This window comes from Lampetra planeri, chromosome 6 (assembly GCF_965212315.1).
Source record: "Lampetra planeri chromosome 6, kcLamPlan1.2.h2, whole genome shotgun sequence".
NCBI lineage: Eukaryota > Metazoa > Chordata > Hyperoartia > Petromyzontiformes > Petromyzontidae > Lampetra > Lampetra planeri.
In genome coordinates, this window is record NC_136112.1 from 13504592 (window position 1) to 13522432 (window position 17841).

General features: G+C 48.0%; 1 protein-coding gene across 3 annotated transcripts in view; it reads left to right on the forward strand.

Moving 5' to 3' along the window:
• CASZ1 (castor zinc finger 1) overlaps window positions 1-15282 on the forward strand; it is a 134008-nt gene extending 118726 nt beyond the window's left edge. For 2 of the 3 annotated variants that reach the window (XM_078595594.1, XM_078595595.1), the window contains exons 21-24: window positions 2526-2577; window positions 4693-4905; window positions 6481-8799; window positions 8937-15282. In XM_078595594.1, coding sequence (XP_078451720.1) covers window positions 2526-2577; window positions 4693-4905; window positions 6481-8799; window positions 8937-9940 — 3588 coding nt within the window. In that variant the 3' untranslated portion in view covers window positions 9941-15282. The remainder of the gene's footprint in view (window positions 1-2525; window positions 2578-4692; window positions 4906-6480; window positions 8800-8936) is intronic. The other variant, XM_078595596.1, reaches the window with a different exon arrangement.
• The last annotated feature ends 2559 nt before the right edge of the window (window positions 15283-17841 follow it).

Genomic DNA, 17841 nt, shown 5'->3' on the forward strand with positions numbered 1-17841 from the left:
CTAATACTAAACACATTCACACACATCCACACATAAGTATGCACGCACACATGCACATACATATGCATACACACACGCGCACACAAAGACAAAGATCCCCAGTATAGTCTTAAAAGTTGTTGGGGCAAGTGTTATCAGCGAGCACCTATGAAGGCCAGCAGGGTCCATGAAGATGTGGGTGGGTGGTTAACGCCACGCCCGGCCATCTTTGTCTCCCCAGTACTAATGTGTTATACACACTGCACCAGGTACTCATTTATGGCTCAGGCGACCTAAGGGAGGCCCAGGACTGGTTCAAATATATTCGTCATTATTCTTGGTCATGAGTGGGAGTTGAACTTGGATCGCGGGGTTCATAGCGGAGCGCACTAACCGCTACATTACTGGGGAGTTCTATGATTCTGACGTCAACGCTCACACAAACGCAACCACGCACTCGTGCACTTCACACACTGCCAAATCGCCCTCTACCCCACTCTGACCACCTTCGGCTGCCGTGCCCACACACGAAGCCGCCGTGAACTCTGCTGCTCTGTCCTGGCTGCTTTTGTTTCTGTCACTTCTCCAAAGAGTGTTACCGGGTGTCACATCTGTGATATTGATGGGGTTACCCGTGTGCAGGTGCCAGGCATTTCGTCACAGCTGTGAGATGTGGCTTAGGCTTGGGGGGAGGCCTTCATCCAGCAGTCGATTGATCATGGCTGATGATGACAATGACGATTATGATGATGCGGCAAGTTTAGAGTCATAAATCCAACGTTTAAAAAAAGTAGGCGGGCTTGGGCAGGACGTGTCACGGCTAGAAGGGACGATGGCAAAGGTGGTCGACCAACGCCAGAGTAGCAGGCAAAGGAGGGAATGCGCCTATGATGGTGTCCACCGCGAAAATGTAGTTATGAAATCGGCCAGTGTGCGGGAGCTGGAAGGGATTGTTGTTTGATTATAATTCGTCAATTCCTTTGGAGGAATTTTATTTGGAGGCTTTCACGACCAATATCACGATTCATAGTGAGTAAATTTTGGGTTAGATCACTGTGTGGGTATAATGCCCGTTTTGTAACTATTTATTGATGGAGCCAATTAATTACAGTTATCACGTCGCGGGAAAATACTGTATGCAAATCGTGTTGGTTTATCAGCAAAACCGGAGGAGGAGGAATGTTGAAAGACACAATATTTTTGACAATTTATATTCTGAGTTGTGCTGGAGATTACATCCAGCATCGTCAGGCGTTTAACACGAGCTCAGAACTGGGAATTAACGTTGATAAATAATAAATAAAGCTGTCGTCAATGGTTCTAATTCAAAGGTATTTATTGACCGGTGTCTGGGTGTAGTAGGCTTCCCCACGCTGTCTGTGTCAGCCACGAGGAAGCTGATAAACCAAATCAGTTGGCGGCACATTTGCCCATGGTGTGACAACTTGATGTGATCAGCTCTGTCGGCTGGTGGTTTTAGTTCCAAATCGGCATCACACACTACTTGACGATTTAATGCAAATTAAACCAATCGTAATTCCTGCCGAACTCGGACGGAGGTTACTAAAGCGCTGCTGGATGATAGGCACCTCGGGGTGGGTTTTAAGACACGCGCCAGGGCTGTTCTTAAAAGTTTTCTTGGATCCTCTGCTCGGTTTTTTTGAGCCGCTTGTTAGAACGGGGGTGGGGCGTGGCGGCACATACCGGTAAATCCATGATTCACGTCGGTAAATCCATGATTCACGTCGGTAAATCCATGATTCACGCCGGTAAATCCATGATCCACGCTGGTAAATCCGTGATCTGCGCCAGTAAATCTGTAATCCACGCCGGTAAATCCGTGATCTACGTCGGTAAATCCGTGATACATGCAAGCAAATCCGTGAACCGCACCGGTAAATCCGTAATCCACGCTGGTAAATCCGTGATCTGCGCCAGTAAATCTGTAATCCACGCTGGTAAATTCGTGCTCCGAGGATGAAGAGGTTGGGTGGATCCCCAGTTGAATTCCTAATGTACTTGAGACAGCCAGCTGCGTGACTACAACCCAGTAAGCATGCAAACGTTGGGCCGACATTGGTTGACGTTGGACGAACGTTGTCTCAACGTCAACCAACATTGGCCCCGACGCTGCATGTTTATTTAGGAAAAGGCCTGTACCCAGTAAATATGGAACGTTTGGTCAACTTTGGGTCAACTTTGGTCTAACAGTTCCAACCACATACCAACGTTGGCCCATTGTACGTTTGCTGAATATGAGGCACGACTGCTGAGCAATGTTGTGAGGAATTTTTAGTGCGAATCCCCTCGTACGCAAGGGTTTTCTCTAATAATCCAAGCCATAGCCTCTTGGTAAAAGAGTTCTAAACAATCGTTGAGGTTAATGTGAGTAATTCGTGGACTATTATTACTATTATAGGTTTTATACGGGACTAAGTGAGATTTTCCTCAAGGAACCAAATGTTACCCCCTTACCCCCCCCCCAGTCCCCCCCCCCTGCCGCGTTAACTTGTGACTCACGGAGCCATGTGATTGGTCACTTTCAGACTCCGCCCACTCCGCCCGTCGCCATGGACGTGCACGCGGAGAGGGCCCGAGGTAATCACGGCTTCACCCGCATCACCACTAGGGTTGCCAACCTTTCCTGGTTTTCCCAGGAACATTGTATCGTTTTGAGGAGGAAGTAGTTGCCCCATCCTGGGAAACTCTGTAAGTCTTCCCCGGGACACTTACAAGTCATGGCGTTTGTCAGTTGCGTAACAATACCGCACCGCTCAAGGTTAATTGCATTAAGGCGCAGTTCTCCCCCCTTCTGGCATTGTGAGGTATTCTTCTTCCCGTAATTATGTCCTGGATTTTTGTACCTCAAGAGGTGGCAACCCTAGTGACAAGCGATTCCCTAACAAAATACGCGCACACAACACCACCGACGCCGCCGCTTCTGCCGCTGCTTCTGCCATTGCGAAACGACTCAATAAAGACCCGGAGTCTCCTGAAGCAAAGCCTTGAGACGGCGGGGCTTTTCTCACACTCCCGGTCGTTGCAGCACAAACTTTGTGGGAAGTCAGCTCGTGGCGGTTGGCCTGTGGACCAGCCCCTGCCATGAGAATGTGCAAATTTCACCACATGCACAAGGCTGTCAATGGAGATAAGTGACTGTGAGGGTGATTTTTGTTTGATTGTTTAAAGACTTTAGAGGATGACCTAAATTAACAAGTACTCATGGCTGTGTTTGGTACTGAAATTGTCCTGTGCACCGTAGATACACCAAACGTAATGTGCAGTGTCGGCTCACAGGTTAGAGAGCTGAGCTGGCACCGCTGAAATCCGGGGTTGGAATCTCGGTTTTTTCCGCCGCCCGTAATTAAACCGGGTTTTCAAGTGTAGTGACGTTCGTGGTACTTGGCCCAGCGGCATTGTCCTACGCACATTTGTTTTTATATACATCGCATTTAATTTGCTTTTGTATTTCAATTTGCTGAATTCCATGCTCTTTGGTTCTTTCAGTAAAGTCACGTAGGTAAAATATACAAATAAATTAAATCACGACGTTTCTGACGCAACACAAGCATCTGAAACGTCGTGATTTAATTTATTTTATTTTTTTACCTACGTGACTTTACCCAAAGAACCAAAGAGTGTGGATCCTTGCAGTCACGAAAACTTCAAATCTTGCTGAATTCCAGCTATGAGAATCGAACCTATCCAATTTTACTGTCATGCGATGAGCATTACTCTGAAGAACAGGTGGGAGAGTGCTGCCCTTTAGACTGGACAAGGAGTCACTGCAGATTTTGCAAATAGTAGTTCGGCGATATCTCCTGCGAAACCTTCCTGCGATGTGGACTGATGCATCGCTCCGCAAGGGTTCTGAGCGGCGTGATGCTGCCAATGGCAAAATTCGGATGAAATTGGGTGAAAAATAGAACAAAAACGCATCGATACCTCACTGAGCCGCGTATGTTTTGCACAGCAAGAGTGCGGAACATCGGAGATGTGCACGCACCGCGTGTCCTTTGCCGTTATTACGTGCACTGTACAGCGGCGTGGCGAGCCATCCTTGCGACCTCGTAAATTATTCAGTTAAGACAGAAATTCCGTGAAACTTGGTCCCGGTTGGGAGTCAACTGCGAGCGGGACGTCGGGAGGAGGTGGTGGTGGTGCGATGCACATGGCATTGTTGAATGCGGCCGTTTTGTTGTGAATGGGTAGGAAAAATGCTAAATCCTGGAGGTGGAATTTAAACGCCAAAGCGCCATTTTCCAAATAGATTTTCTTACTGCGAACAAAGTAACGTGCGCCCTGCCATCTGAATTGCGCATTCAAGGTCTGTATTTGTCAGACCCTTATAAATTCTACTGTGGTCAAGCTGCATGGAATTTTGGGAAAAAATTGGCCATTGTGCCACTTCCAAGCCCAACCGCCAGATTAGGTGCATGTGCAACCCGGCTTTAGTAATTTTTTGTTGCAAAATAGTTGCTTGCCAGTCCACTAACAAACTGATTAATTAGATCATGGACATAGATGTGTTGCATATAGCACAGTTGTGTGTGCCTAGTTAACGCAGTACAAGTGTGTGTGATACCACTTAAAACCTTAGCACCGGTGTGTTCATGGATTTTCACTTTAACCACTTTTCTTGGCTTCCTGTGTTTATTCACTCTGCGTGTGTGTGTGTCCCTTTTCTTCTCACGTGCACACACACACACACAGGAGCCTCTCTGCCCATCTCCCCTTCGCTCTCCCCGTCTCTCCCCGTGCCTTTCTCCCTTCCAACACCAATGCCTCAGCCACTGGCACAAGCTCCCTCCACCTCCTGTCATTCACTCTCGCTTCCACCACCCATCTCATGCCTGGCCCTACCTACTCCCTGTCTGGCACCGCCTACCTCCTGTCAATCATTGCTGCAGCCTGCACCCACATCAGGTAACACCTGACAATGATAATGTTATGTTAATTAAAAATTGCTCGCACAGAAAACATCTATTGCCCTCGAATTTGATAGAGCTCTTGTCCACAGGGCGGAATTTCAGCTGATTGTTTGGTGATGCTCCCACTGCGTCAGCGGTGCAAAAGCACAAATAATCAAAACAAGTCAACAAATTCGTTATGGCTTTAAAAGGAGAATATATAATAGGAAACTTTTGGGCAATGGCCCTTCTTTACATGCTATGTTGCATCTTTTTATATTTGTGTTGTTAATTAAACAGCTGGGACCGTCTAGGTCAAAAATATCTCCACACCCAGCACCCCAGATCCAGCATACCTCTCGCTATACCAGAGACCTGGAAAATACAGTGAAAAATTTTTACTATTTAACTATTTCTATTTTAACAGGTAAGGCCCACTGAGCTATGTAGCTCTTTTTCAGAAGCAACCTGGCCACCACAAATGATAGCCCAACGAAGTGCCTTATCACGTGAAAATTTATCGCAGCCAAATACCCTACACACACGTTTCGAAATGTGGAGGGAAAAACCGGAGGACCCAGAGAAAAATCCACGTGGGCACGGGGAAACATGCAAACTCCTAATATATAGGCGTCATGGTCGGAGTCGAACCCATAGCTGCATACTAGGTGATGTAGTTAATATCTCGCCCCCGTGGCACCCACAGCCCTGCATGTCTATCATTGGTATTGAGTTTCGTGGTGGAAATTCTATTTTGCTATGGCAATGCTCTGATTTTTATAGAAATACTGCAGCCAATTTTGGGTTACTTGTTTTACTGATCTTAGAGGGATGGTAATGACGTTCGTTTGAAGGAGATACTAGTGACAGCATCCAAAACTGAGCCAATACTACTGAAATCTAGCTGTAAGTCATCTCTGAATAATCCAGCTTTAAAGTGTCATGAATTGATAATCTGGCCACACGTTTTTTCTCTTCACTGTAGGAGTTCTGTTAGGACATCTTTCCACCTCACGTCAACGACTTTTATTTACACGAGCGCAGTGCAAACATGAAAAGAAGAATAACAATTGGTGAAACGTGTAAAAAAACCACACGAACATTAGGTATTTGTTTCGATTTAAAGCTTTCGTGACTGCAGGGATTCATCTTCTTGGTTCTTTCGGTAAAGTCACGTAGAAGGGAAGTAATAAAATAATAAAAATAAAACATAATAAAACAATTCTCACGACGTTTCGGCCACAACGCAAGCAGCCGTCCTCAGACTTCGCCTGAGGACGGCTGCTTGCGTTGTGGCCGAAACGTCGTGAGAATTGTTTTATTATGTTTTATTTTTATTATTTTATTACTTCCCTTCTACGTGACTTTACCGAAAGAACTTCGCCTGAGGACGGCTGCTTGCGTTGTGGCCGAAACGTCGTGAGAATTGTTTTATTATGTTTTATTTTTATTATTTTATTACTTCCCTTCTACGTGACTTTACCGAAAGAACCAAGAAGATTAGGTATTTGCTTTATGAGTAAAAAAATGCTTTTAAACGAAATGAAGTGAATTGAAAATAATTGTTTGCGGCTCCCGTGTGCGACGGCAGGAATAAAGCGTCGCGTGTGGATCATAGAGGACATGTCCCCCTTCGGCAAGCGACGCAAGACAACGACCACCAAGAAGACATTGCCAATGACCGTGGTGAGATCAGCGACGAATATGGACGGCAACACGAACAACAGCAGCTACACCAGCAGCAGCAGCACTAGCATCGGTGGCCACAAGTCTGAGCTGGGAGACGATGGTTACGTTCCCAGCGTGGAGTTTCTGGGCTCCGTGCCCATCAAGGCGGAGCCGGCGCCGACTCTGGGCGATGACTGGGGGAACAGTGCCGACAGCTTTGACGCCGGCGCGGCCGTGACGCCGTCGTCGGCGGTGCCCGGCAGCAGCGGCGGAAGCGGCGAGTGCTCGCCCACGGCCGGAGCGTGCGTCGCTCCGCTGGCGTTCGAGGCGGTGCAGGCCGGATGCATTCCAGCTAAAGCGATCGGCGGCGCTCCTCCGGCGGTGGTGGTGGTGGCGTCGGCCGCGTTGGGGGCGAATAGGAGCCCTGTGGCAGCTGACGGCGCGGCGGTGGACAAGACGGCGGTGGCCAACAGCGTCCTGTCGGGCTTCCTGCGCTTCGACCTGCGCGCCGACTGCGCGGACGTGGGCTGCCACTTTGCACGGCGCGCCACACACTTCCACTGCGCGCGCGACGGCTGCGGCTACCGCTTCTGCGGGCGCACACACATGCACAAGCACGCTATGCACCACGAGCGCGTCGACAGCCTGGTGCTCGACGACTTCCGCCGCTATAAGGCCGGTGCGCTCTGCCCGTATGCACGCTACATCCCTGTGTTGTCCGTGCCCGGCCACGACTCTGCGCAGCAGCAGCATCGCTGTGGGTTGGACAGCAGTGACGCAAGCGAAGGAGGTGGAGAAAGTAGCGGGAGCAAAAATACAGCTGGGCAGCAGTTGGTGAGCATGGATAGCAAGCTCTCGGATGCCTCTGGTGATAGCAAATCTGCGGTCGCAACGGACGCAGCTGGCGGAGAAAATGACGAGGAAGCGGGCGAACGGCCGAGCGGCACGGAGGCCACCGAGTCCGCACCAGGAAGTGAACGAGCAGTTGCACCAGAGAAAGCGGAGACGGCGGCGCCACCCAGTCCATCCTCGTGCGGTGAAGATGGCTCGATGACGACAATAAACTCAATTGCGATGGATGGTGCCGCTGCTACCGCTGCGGAAAATGACGCACAACCAGACCTGAAGAAGCCAGTGACCGCACCGCTGGACAGACCGGCAGTGGACGAAGACGCGTCACGCGGCAGCGGTGGAAAACCGGCGAGCGCAAGGAGAGCAGCGGCGGCGGCGATGGCGCCGTTGGCCTCCAGGGGCGACACAGTGATAGTGGGTTGCCCGTTCGCGGGCCGCGCGACGCACTTCCACTGCCTGCGCTGCGCATTCGCCTGCGCCGACTCCACCAAGGTTCCCGCCCACCGCAAACAGCACGCCAAGATGGCCGCCGTGCAAGCGGCAGGCTTCCGCCAGTTCGGTTCGGCCGTCGACTGCGCCCCTGCCGTGGCTGCCATCCTGAGTGCGGGTGCTGCCGCTGCTACGGCAACTGGCGGCAGGGGCGGAGGCGTCGATGGTGAGGTGGCTGGGCCTTTGCCGACAAGCGCAGTGGTCACATTGGGGGCATCGAGCACTACAATAGCGGGAGTGTCTGCTGCGTCGGTCCTGCCTTGTGCGGTGACGTTGGGTTGCACCAACGCCGTGGTGCCTATTGTGCCGGGCGTGGGGGCAACCGCCGCCGAATGGAGTAATGCCGGGGTGGCGGCCATCGTGGATGCCACGGCAGCAGCTTCGGCTACTGCGGCGACCACTGCAAACGCAGGGTTCCGGCAGTTCGGCTCGGCCGTGGACTGCGCGCCAGCCGTCGCCGCGATCCTGACAGCGGTGGCAGCAGCTGCGGCGGCCGCGACAGATCCAGCAGAAAGGATGGCAGCCACCCGGAGTGAGGAAGCGACGGCGAATGGAGGGGTGATGGCCGCCGCAGCCACCACCACTGCCGCTACCAGTCCAGGTCCCATAGATCCTGAGGAGGTGAGCGATGCTCTGGGTGGGAACATCTCGGAAAATCCACCAGCTCTGCCGAAACCGGAAGTCGATGGTGAAGATGCCGCATGTTCGGAGGTGGCGAAGGCGACGGAGGTGGCGGCGGTGAAGGACGACAGGGGGGGGACGGTTGCGCCAACGGGTGATGCTGTCGCGGCCATCGCGATCGTGAGCCCCGACGCAGGGCAGCAGGCCGGGTGCGTGGCGAGCCAGACGGCCGGCGACAACAGTGGCATCGGCGGCGGAAATCCCAGCGCCATAAATAATGGTGAGGATCGTTCGTCTTATTTCCAAACTCCCTCTCCCTTTATAAAATAATATAGTTTGTTGTAAGTGCCGATTTCAGTGCTTCAGCCGCTCACGCAAATGATGACATTTTAACCTTTGCTGCTGCTGTCGTTGAAGGGCCAAGCACGTTGGTTGTCATCGAGTGTCGCTACCGCTTACGCTGTTCGCACTTCCACTGCGCCGTCGCCGGCTGTGGCCACGCCGTCGTGGGCACCGCTCAGATGGAGTCCCACCGTCGGCGCCACCAGCGCAACAACAGCGGCAGCAGCGGCAGCAGCGGCAGCAACAGCAGCAACAGCAACATCGTCCTCTCGTACCCGCACAACAACCAGAGCAACCCTCACCTCCTCGTGAGCACCAACCCAACTCGAATCCAGCAACAATCTCCGATGAAACCTCAACAATCTCCGATAAAACCGCAGCAGCAGCAGTTGTTGCAACAGCTATCATTGCAGCAGCAGCAGCAGGTAACACGATTGCCATCGCAAAATCAACAGCATCAGCAGCATCAGCATCAACGTGCGCTGGAACTGGAGTGGCAGTGGAAGCAGCCGCATTTAACGCAGCAGTTTCAACCGCTGGTGGTACGGCCCCAGCTTTTGACGGTTCAGCAGGCTGGGTTGTTACGTCAGGTACAGCAGCAGGGCCAACAGCTGCGTGGGAGACTACAGCAGCAGCAGCTGAATGTTGTGCAGCAGCAGGAGGATGTGGTGGCATTGAAAAAGCAACAGCAGCAGTTACACCAACCACTGTTGCAGCAGCAGCTGCTAAAGCAACAGTGCGAGATGATTCAGTTGCAGCAGCGACATACGCCGCAGCAGCAGAATCAGCGCATACAACCACAACAGCAGCTGCAGCAGCCCCTACCGCACGAGCAGTTGCAACTGCAGCAGCAGCAGCAACCTCCTGAGCAGCAGCAGCAGCAACAGGAGAGGGAGCAGGACAACGCGGCCGTGCAAGCGACTGTGGAAGATGACTCCTTGAGGGGCGAGCAGGATGGCAACTCTTTCTCCTCGCCGTCGTCGTCGTCGTCGCCGTCGTCATCGGCAGCCTCGCCGCCTTCGTCATCTTCCTCGTCGGTCGCTGTGGAATCCGTCGTCGTGCAGAGTGCGTCGTCGTAGCCCCCCTATCGAATCGTCACCGCCGCCTCAGCAGCAGCCCAAATCTCCAAAAAACAAACCCTTCCCCCACCCTCCCCATCAACAAACCGATCGAAACGGGTTTATAGCCTACCAACACATGCAGGGAAAAGCTTACACACGCATGTTGTGTGTAATGGGTTATATGATACGTGTAAACCCCCCCCTCCCCCCCCCCACACACAAAGACTCAACGATGAAATCTGGAAGAAAAAAAAAAGAATACAACTTTTTTTGGGGGGACTTTTACTTGGGGATCGATTACGACGTGAGAATATGCAATAGGTGTTTACTTGCAGGCGTGCCGTGGGCAAAACAATGCGCGCTCACACAGCTCACACATGTCACACATGTCGACGATCAGCGCGACCTTTGCACCTTTGGGTGCGCCGTGGGTCGTGCACGGTGCGCACATTGCTAACAGGCTGGGGGGAGGCGGGGGGGGGGGGCAATCGAGGAGGCGGAGTGAGCGTACTTTGCCTCATAAAAAAAAAACTTTTTGTAGGAAGTGTATGCAAATTTATGCTAATTTATGCCAGCCGATGGTGCGGCGCGTGAGGAGGAGGGAGTTGCTCGTGGATGCAAACACTAAAATGTGTAGATTTAATGGCGTGCCGGCCAATCGGAACAATCGCCGACACTGGGCTGCACGATGTATGCAAAACGATGCAGAGCTGGCCAATGGGAGAGCTCAGATTAATGTATGCAAAAGTTACGATAATTTAAGCCGGCCAATGCGATCGCTCGCCCGCTGTTTTGAGCTGGATATAATGTATGCAAATGTATGCTAATTTATGTAATATGCAGACTTTATTGAATGTGGTTTCGCGTGATGCAATGGTGTTAAGACGGTTTTGAATATTTTAAGTTTTCAGTTTTGGTTGGTTTGAGGCTATAATCAGGAAAGAGTGACTTGTGCATTGTAACTGTTTTACGTTTATTTAAAGAGGAGAAGAAGAAGATGGCACGCGACGGTTACGACACCCTGGCCTGGCCCAGGCATTAATGGAGCCTTCACGTTGGTGTTTAACACAGGCAACGGGAGCTGAGCGTGCACCTGATCCACATGCTTGTGGCTCGGTTATTACCTCACTGACGGGAGATTATTTCATTTCATCGAAGTCACGCATCAACCGGTGCCTCCGATAATCACAGTCGGATCGCTTATTCTGAGACAAAGCAATTACACCCGAAGCACTCCTGAACGTTTCCAACCACAGGCCAACGTTAGCCCAACGTTGGCACGTGTTGGCCCAACGTGCGCACGTGTTCACTGGAAAATGTCGTGCGATTTTGCAACCAATGTTATTTTGCAACCAAATCTTATGATTATCTAGCCAGGTGAAATGTTTGAAGAGTGCTCAAAGCACAGTCGGGAAAACAAAAAGTTGCAGCTTCATATCCTGGCCAGGCTAAAGTCATCGTCCCTAAGGGGTCGATAAGTACTATTTTACAGGAAACCAACATCGGTTATCCTTACAGATAATCAAGGTCCCCAGCGTGGAAATGTGCCACATTTTCCACCACTGGTTCAGGACAACCAGCAGAGATGAGTGCCACAACAATTCTAAGTTCATCAGGCACACTTGGATGTGACCCGACTCTGAAAACTGGATGCATCCTTGATATTAACTGTATTTTATCTGTACTTGAATTTACCACTCAACAAAGAGAAATGTCTATACATTCTCGCATGATCTCAATGCGGTCCGCTAGCGCCTAGTATAAACCAATGGACTGCATGATGTGTGCCCGACCATGGCTATCAGTTTTTTGGCTTCGGGATTTTCCAAGGACATGCACAAAGAGCACTCGGCCTTTGTACGTTATGCAAACAAAAAACAACAGTTCCTGAAGAACTATAAAGAGAAAATTAGACTGGTTCTGTCATTCGTACTCATCAGAATGGCATAGTCTGTAACGATGGGGTTTCTCGCCATTTACAGATTCGATTCATTGGTAGTCCATGAGCCAAGGAAGATATTTGACATGTTATCACCTTTGATGGTATATCTCTTTCAGTTCAAATTCCTTTGTGTGGCCAATAACAGTGCTTTTTTAAATAATACCTATTGTAAAAGAGAGTGGATATCAAGTAATTCACTATTGGCCATGTATATAAATCATTATTACAAAAATGTGGACTCCACCTGTTCCATCTGTTTGGGACAGTGTTGCCCCCTCGGACGCGTGAGTTTTCTCCGATCGCTGCGATTTCATCCCACATGTACACACTTTTTTTAATTGGCTGGAAACATCTTCATATGTAGATGACCACAGAGCTTTGGTTCCTCCTGGCGCCTCCGAGTTGTTCTCTCTCGCTTCGAGAGCGAGCGAATACTGTGCGCCACATGAGTTGACATTGTCATTGTTCAAGTGTATGCTGCCTGAGGTGGTACAGATTTCTGCTGTGGCCCATGGACCTCCAATGGAAGCTGCATTTCTGGTGTGCCAAGCGCACAGCTCACGTGTTCAGGGGTGCATGGACACGCACACACACTTTGAGCTCGCATTGTTCACATGTGCGTGAGGAGGCGAGGTTAAATCAGGCCGTTCCCAAGTCTCCGTGAAGGCTCGTTTAAACGACACCACAGGGCTAAAGTGCACACTTTTTATTTATTTACGACTGATTTGTTCTGTCGGCAAAGAATCGATTCTCGTTGAAAGTGCAAATGCTTCCAAAATTTAACGAGTTAGTTATTTTCAATTAATATAAATAATTTCTAACTTATGCTTCCATACAGGTTTCAAATGTGTTTGTTGTGTAGTATTTATAGATTTACATGGTTTTTGTTGTTATATAAGTTATTTTTGAAATTATATATTATTGATTACAATAGCAATCGATGAGGAGGATGATGCTGATGGTCATATTGTTATAATTATTATTGTCCGAAAGCACAAAAGCAAAAATAGCCTTCACACTGCTTCCCAGGCATGACCCCGTGAGTGCCGCTGTGCATTGTGGGATGGTCATGCAACGTATTGAGTCGCCTTGCAAAGAGCCGTCCTCTCTTTTATGGGCCCTCGTCTGGTTTCAAAACTTCCATGGCTGCCCATCAATCGGTACCAATGAGCAGCTTTATACAATGATTCCCCTGCATAGACCCCCATTCTTAGAACAGTTGTGCGTTGTTGGATATGTTGACTGTAATCGGCTATGCTTTGGCACTGTATGCAAAACAAGTGGTAAGATGGTGTTTTCGAATACTTTCGGTGATATCCATACCACTGTGCCCGGAGTGATGATAATTATGGTGGTGGTAATGATGTGTCCGCTCCTTGATCGGATTTGAACTCCCAATCGTACAGTTTGGGAACTCACCTGCTCTACCAACTTAAGCTATATATCTGGCACTGTTGTAACACGAATAATAATACCTGTAATAATTCGCATTGTAATGTGTGGGGCGTTGTAGGAACGAGTGGGTTCTGTCAGTGGTAGTTTCACTGGAAAATGCAGCACAGTTAAAACTGGAAAACTATAAGAGGACTACTGTCGAGAAAAGCTAACCTCACCATGTGCACGCAAGCTTGGGAGAAACTGACCCAGGGATATGTGTGTAACTTTTGACTGGAATGGGTTTATCCTTGCGAGTGGGATTCACTGGAAATTGACAATTACGTGACTTTTATTCAGGGGGGGACATACAGGAAAACAGGGAAATGTGAATACAGGGAAATTACTGGGAAACTGATGCGGTTTGTTTCGCAAGCCCTGACGCAGCTCAGTTCATTCCACCCATGCTTTCAGACAGACCAGCTTTTGCAGAATGTCATAAAACGAATTTGTGACTGGGTTGTGTTATACGATTGTACACAGTAAATTGATGGTTCGAGAGGTTGGCTTACACTTCGTGTTCTTATTTGGAAGAAGCTGATTTAACTGGATAAATGAATGTCTCACTGAACCGTTCGAAATGGCTTGTGTCATCGGTGACCACGATTAATCAGTGGCTTGGGCACAAGATTAGTTTAAGAGAGGGGAGTAATGCTGTCTGTTTTGTCTCTTCGGATTCACAGTGTTTGGATGGCTCAGGGAAACTGAACCAGCACCACGATGGTTAGGACCCCAGGCTCTCATGCAGACCTAAATCACGATCTCACATGTAGCAACATTGAGAGGTAGACGGTTTACGGCACACATTTTAAATGCGCAATCTGACCGAACAAATCAATTATGTTTTATATTCTTGGTTCTTTCGGTACAGTCACGTAGAAGGGAAATAATAAAATAATAAAAATAAAACATAATAAGATAACATTCTCACGACGTCTCGGCCACAACGCAAGTAGCCGTCCTCGTGACTTTACCGAAAGAACCAAGAATATGAATCCATGCAGTCACGAAAGCTTTAAATCGAAATTTACAAATAAATTATGAATTCAATCCACGTTTACCAGTGTTCACACTTTGACCATTAAGTTGGCATGTACTGTATCAGAATTACAACAATTGCATCGTCATTGTTTCGGTTAATAACTCCTGGTGTAGGAAAGGCAAAGAGTATGGCTTTTCATAAAAAAATATATAATACACCTCCCGTGAGTAAAAATTTAAAAATTTAAATCTGTTGGTCAAAGCTGCTTACCAATTTATTGGCATTTCCACACATTGCATCGAACACTCCAAACAGGTCCAGCTGGTTGACAAAACGAGTAGATGATCAATGAATCGTGACGGCAGACAGCATTTCTTCCCTTATGAACACGAGGACCGAAGGATTAAGTAAGAAAGGTCTGGCCTTGGTTTGTGTGCGACCCAAAAAGGGCCTTGAAGATTGTGTTCAATCGTGACACGTTAACCACAGAGCATTCAGTAGCAAAACAAACCATGACAAATTGACCGACGGATATTGAATTGAGACGTACACTACTTATCTATTAACTTAATTTGTTGTTATTATTAACGATTTTGAAAGCACATGTGTTTGAGATTTAAGTTATACGCTTGTTGTTGATGTTAATTTAAGTTAATTGAATGTAATTTAAGTTCATTGGCGTGGAGTGTGCTGTGAGTTTTAATGTACTATCGAACTGTCATATACATTTTGGTGGAATGGGACAATTATTGACCTGTTCTCTTCTCACCTCTCTGTCTCTCTATCTCCCTTTGGCCCTCCGGTCCACCTTCCTCTACGTCTCACCTTGTCTGTCTCTCTCTCTCTCATTCACTGTCCATCATTTGCCCCTCCTTTCTGTCTCTCTCTCCCTCCCTCCGTCTTCCTGTTTCTGTCTCTTCCTCTCATGTACTGGCTTTCTTGTAGTTGTTAGGAATTTCACTAAAAATGGCTTTTCAAATAAACCTTTTTTAAACACTTTAACTTGTATATGCGTGTGCGTATATTTAATGTTTACGGTTTTATTCTTGTCTATATTCAAAAAATTGTGTCGGTGGAGCGAAGTGGAGCAGTGGGATTTTTTTGTGTGCTTGCTCCTAAGATCGTGGACGACCTGGGTTCAATCTCCCCTCGCCATGCGAGTTGTAGGCAACTGGCACATGTAATCATATTCTTAGGTTTTTTTCGGTAAAGTCACGTAGGTAAAACATCAAAATTAATAAAAAATAAAATAAAGATCACGACGTTTCGGAGGCAACACAAGTCTCCGTCATCAGGTGGGACCGTCACAGCCAGATTAGCTGCATCAAGTGAGGCAATGATTCAATATGTAATCCCTTAAAAGAATTGCCTCACTTGATGCAGCTAATCTGGCTGTGACGGTCCCACCTGATGACGGAGACTTGTGTTGCCTCCGAAACGTCGTGATCTTTATTTTATTTTTATTAATTTTGATGTTTTACCTACGTGACTTTACCGAAAAAACCTAAGAATATGAATCCATGCAGTCACGAAAGCTTCAAATCTAGAATTGGCACATGTAAACCTGGTATGGGACTGCGCTGGGTTCGTCTCGTCTTAACGGATTACTATATGTACGTTTAACTTCTTTCGCACCGTACGTAGTGTGGTGTGTGTACAGGTGTGTGTAGGGAGTGGTAGCGTAGCAGTTAGCATACTGCCCTATGAACATGGCGACCCGAGTTTGATTCCCGCTCACGGCCAACACCAGTGATTATCTGAACCCGTCCTGGGCCTCCCCTAGGTCGACTCAGCCTCAAAATGATTACCTAGTGCGGTGTGTAAACATCGTCATTATGATGGTCGCCTTAACAATCCGCACTGACCAGCCGGGGTGAAGTATGGTCAAACGGCCTCCACAACCAGCACGGCGTGGGGAGGCCCTCATCCAGCAGTGGATTGACACAAGGTCTCTATGCTCCTACGGGCATTGTGCAGAGCTCATCTCCAACCAGTCGAAATCCTGCATTCTCACTCATGCCAGGGACCATCTTTAACAACCACTGACTACTTGGTACAAATTGTATGACCCTGTAGAGATGACAATGATCACTTGCCTACGTCAACCGTTGACCCTACAATACATAGAAGCATGCGCATTGCTTTACAACAGTCTACGTTATGAAAATTTTATAGCATGCAGCACGGCTATTACAATTACAATACCGATCGCCACGATTGCAAAGTAGTGAAATTACATTTATAACAACCCAAAACGTACAATGCATTAAATTTTCGTGTTTGCAATCATTAAGTACTGTTCTGTACGAAAGACGGCAATACACATAGGGTCCGTCCATAAATGACGTCACGCGATTTTGGACGATTTTTGACCCCCCCCCCTCGTCACACGGCGTCACAAAAAGTCAGACCCCCCCTCAAATGTGACGTCACAAAGCTCTGCCCCCCCCCCACCCAAAAAATAAAACATGCTTCAAATCGCTTTAAAGTATTGTCATTGTAGTGCGTATTTAATGTGCCGCTGCAGTGCTGCACTCTGATGTTGTAGGAAAGACATTTATTAAAAAGTCTATTTAATTAAGTAGAATGTGTTGTCTATATTTATTGAAAGTTGCGCATTTTCATGTGACGTCACATTTTTCACCCCCCCCCCTCGTCACACATCGTCACAAATGTCTGACCCCTCCCCCCTAGGTGCGTGACGTCATTTATGGACGGCCCCATATACTGCAATGCCATAATGCCCGCATATGCACAACGGTGCTTATCTTAACACCGTATTCAACGTGCACAGATTTAGCACTTTCATTTAAATAATTCATATCAACAATCATAATTAGAAGATTTTGGCAATCAAAATAGGAACAACATTACGGCATTTAATTGTAAATCATGATCAGGGTTGCCTATGTCTCGCCTGCTCGCTCAACTTGAGCATGATTAATTATTCAAATTAAGTAATAAAACACGAATCGGCCCAGGATCGGCAGGACCTGGAACAAATACAAAATAATGAAATATTGAATTGTCATGCGAGTAGGCGACTGTATACGAGTTCAGTTCGCCAGGCTTCGTAGATCCGAAGATATTAAGCGTCAAATATTCCAAAGAATGTAAGTAGACAACGAGGCAAGTTCAATAAAAAAAGTTTTTAATCATAAAAACCGGTCGCTCTTCGGGGAGAGAAATGTAACCATAACTTACGATTGAAATAGACTATTGAAATTAGGTGGTGGGGGGGGGATGTGCAAAGCCAAAAAGTGTTTAACACGCAGGCTTTCGCGACTAATATATTCATAATAAAAGTTTTGTGTTAGATCGCCATAATACAGGTTTTTTCGGTTCAATCGCGTAAATTTACGTGAAGTTAGATCGCATAAATTTACGCGATATAACCCGGAAAAAAACCCTGTATTATGGATGATATTGGTCGCAAAAGCGTACGGGTTAGATCGCGTAAGTATAAATGTGTCGTAACCTTCCACCACCCGACACAGCCAGCAAATGTTGTGCATTTACTCTCCAACACACCCGTGAGCTGAAGAAGTAACGGATTTGCAC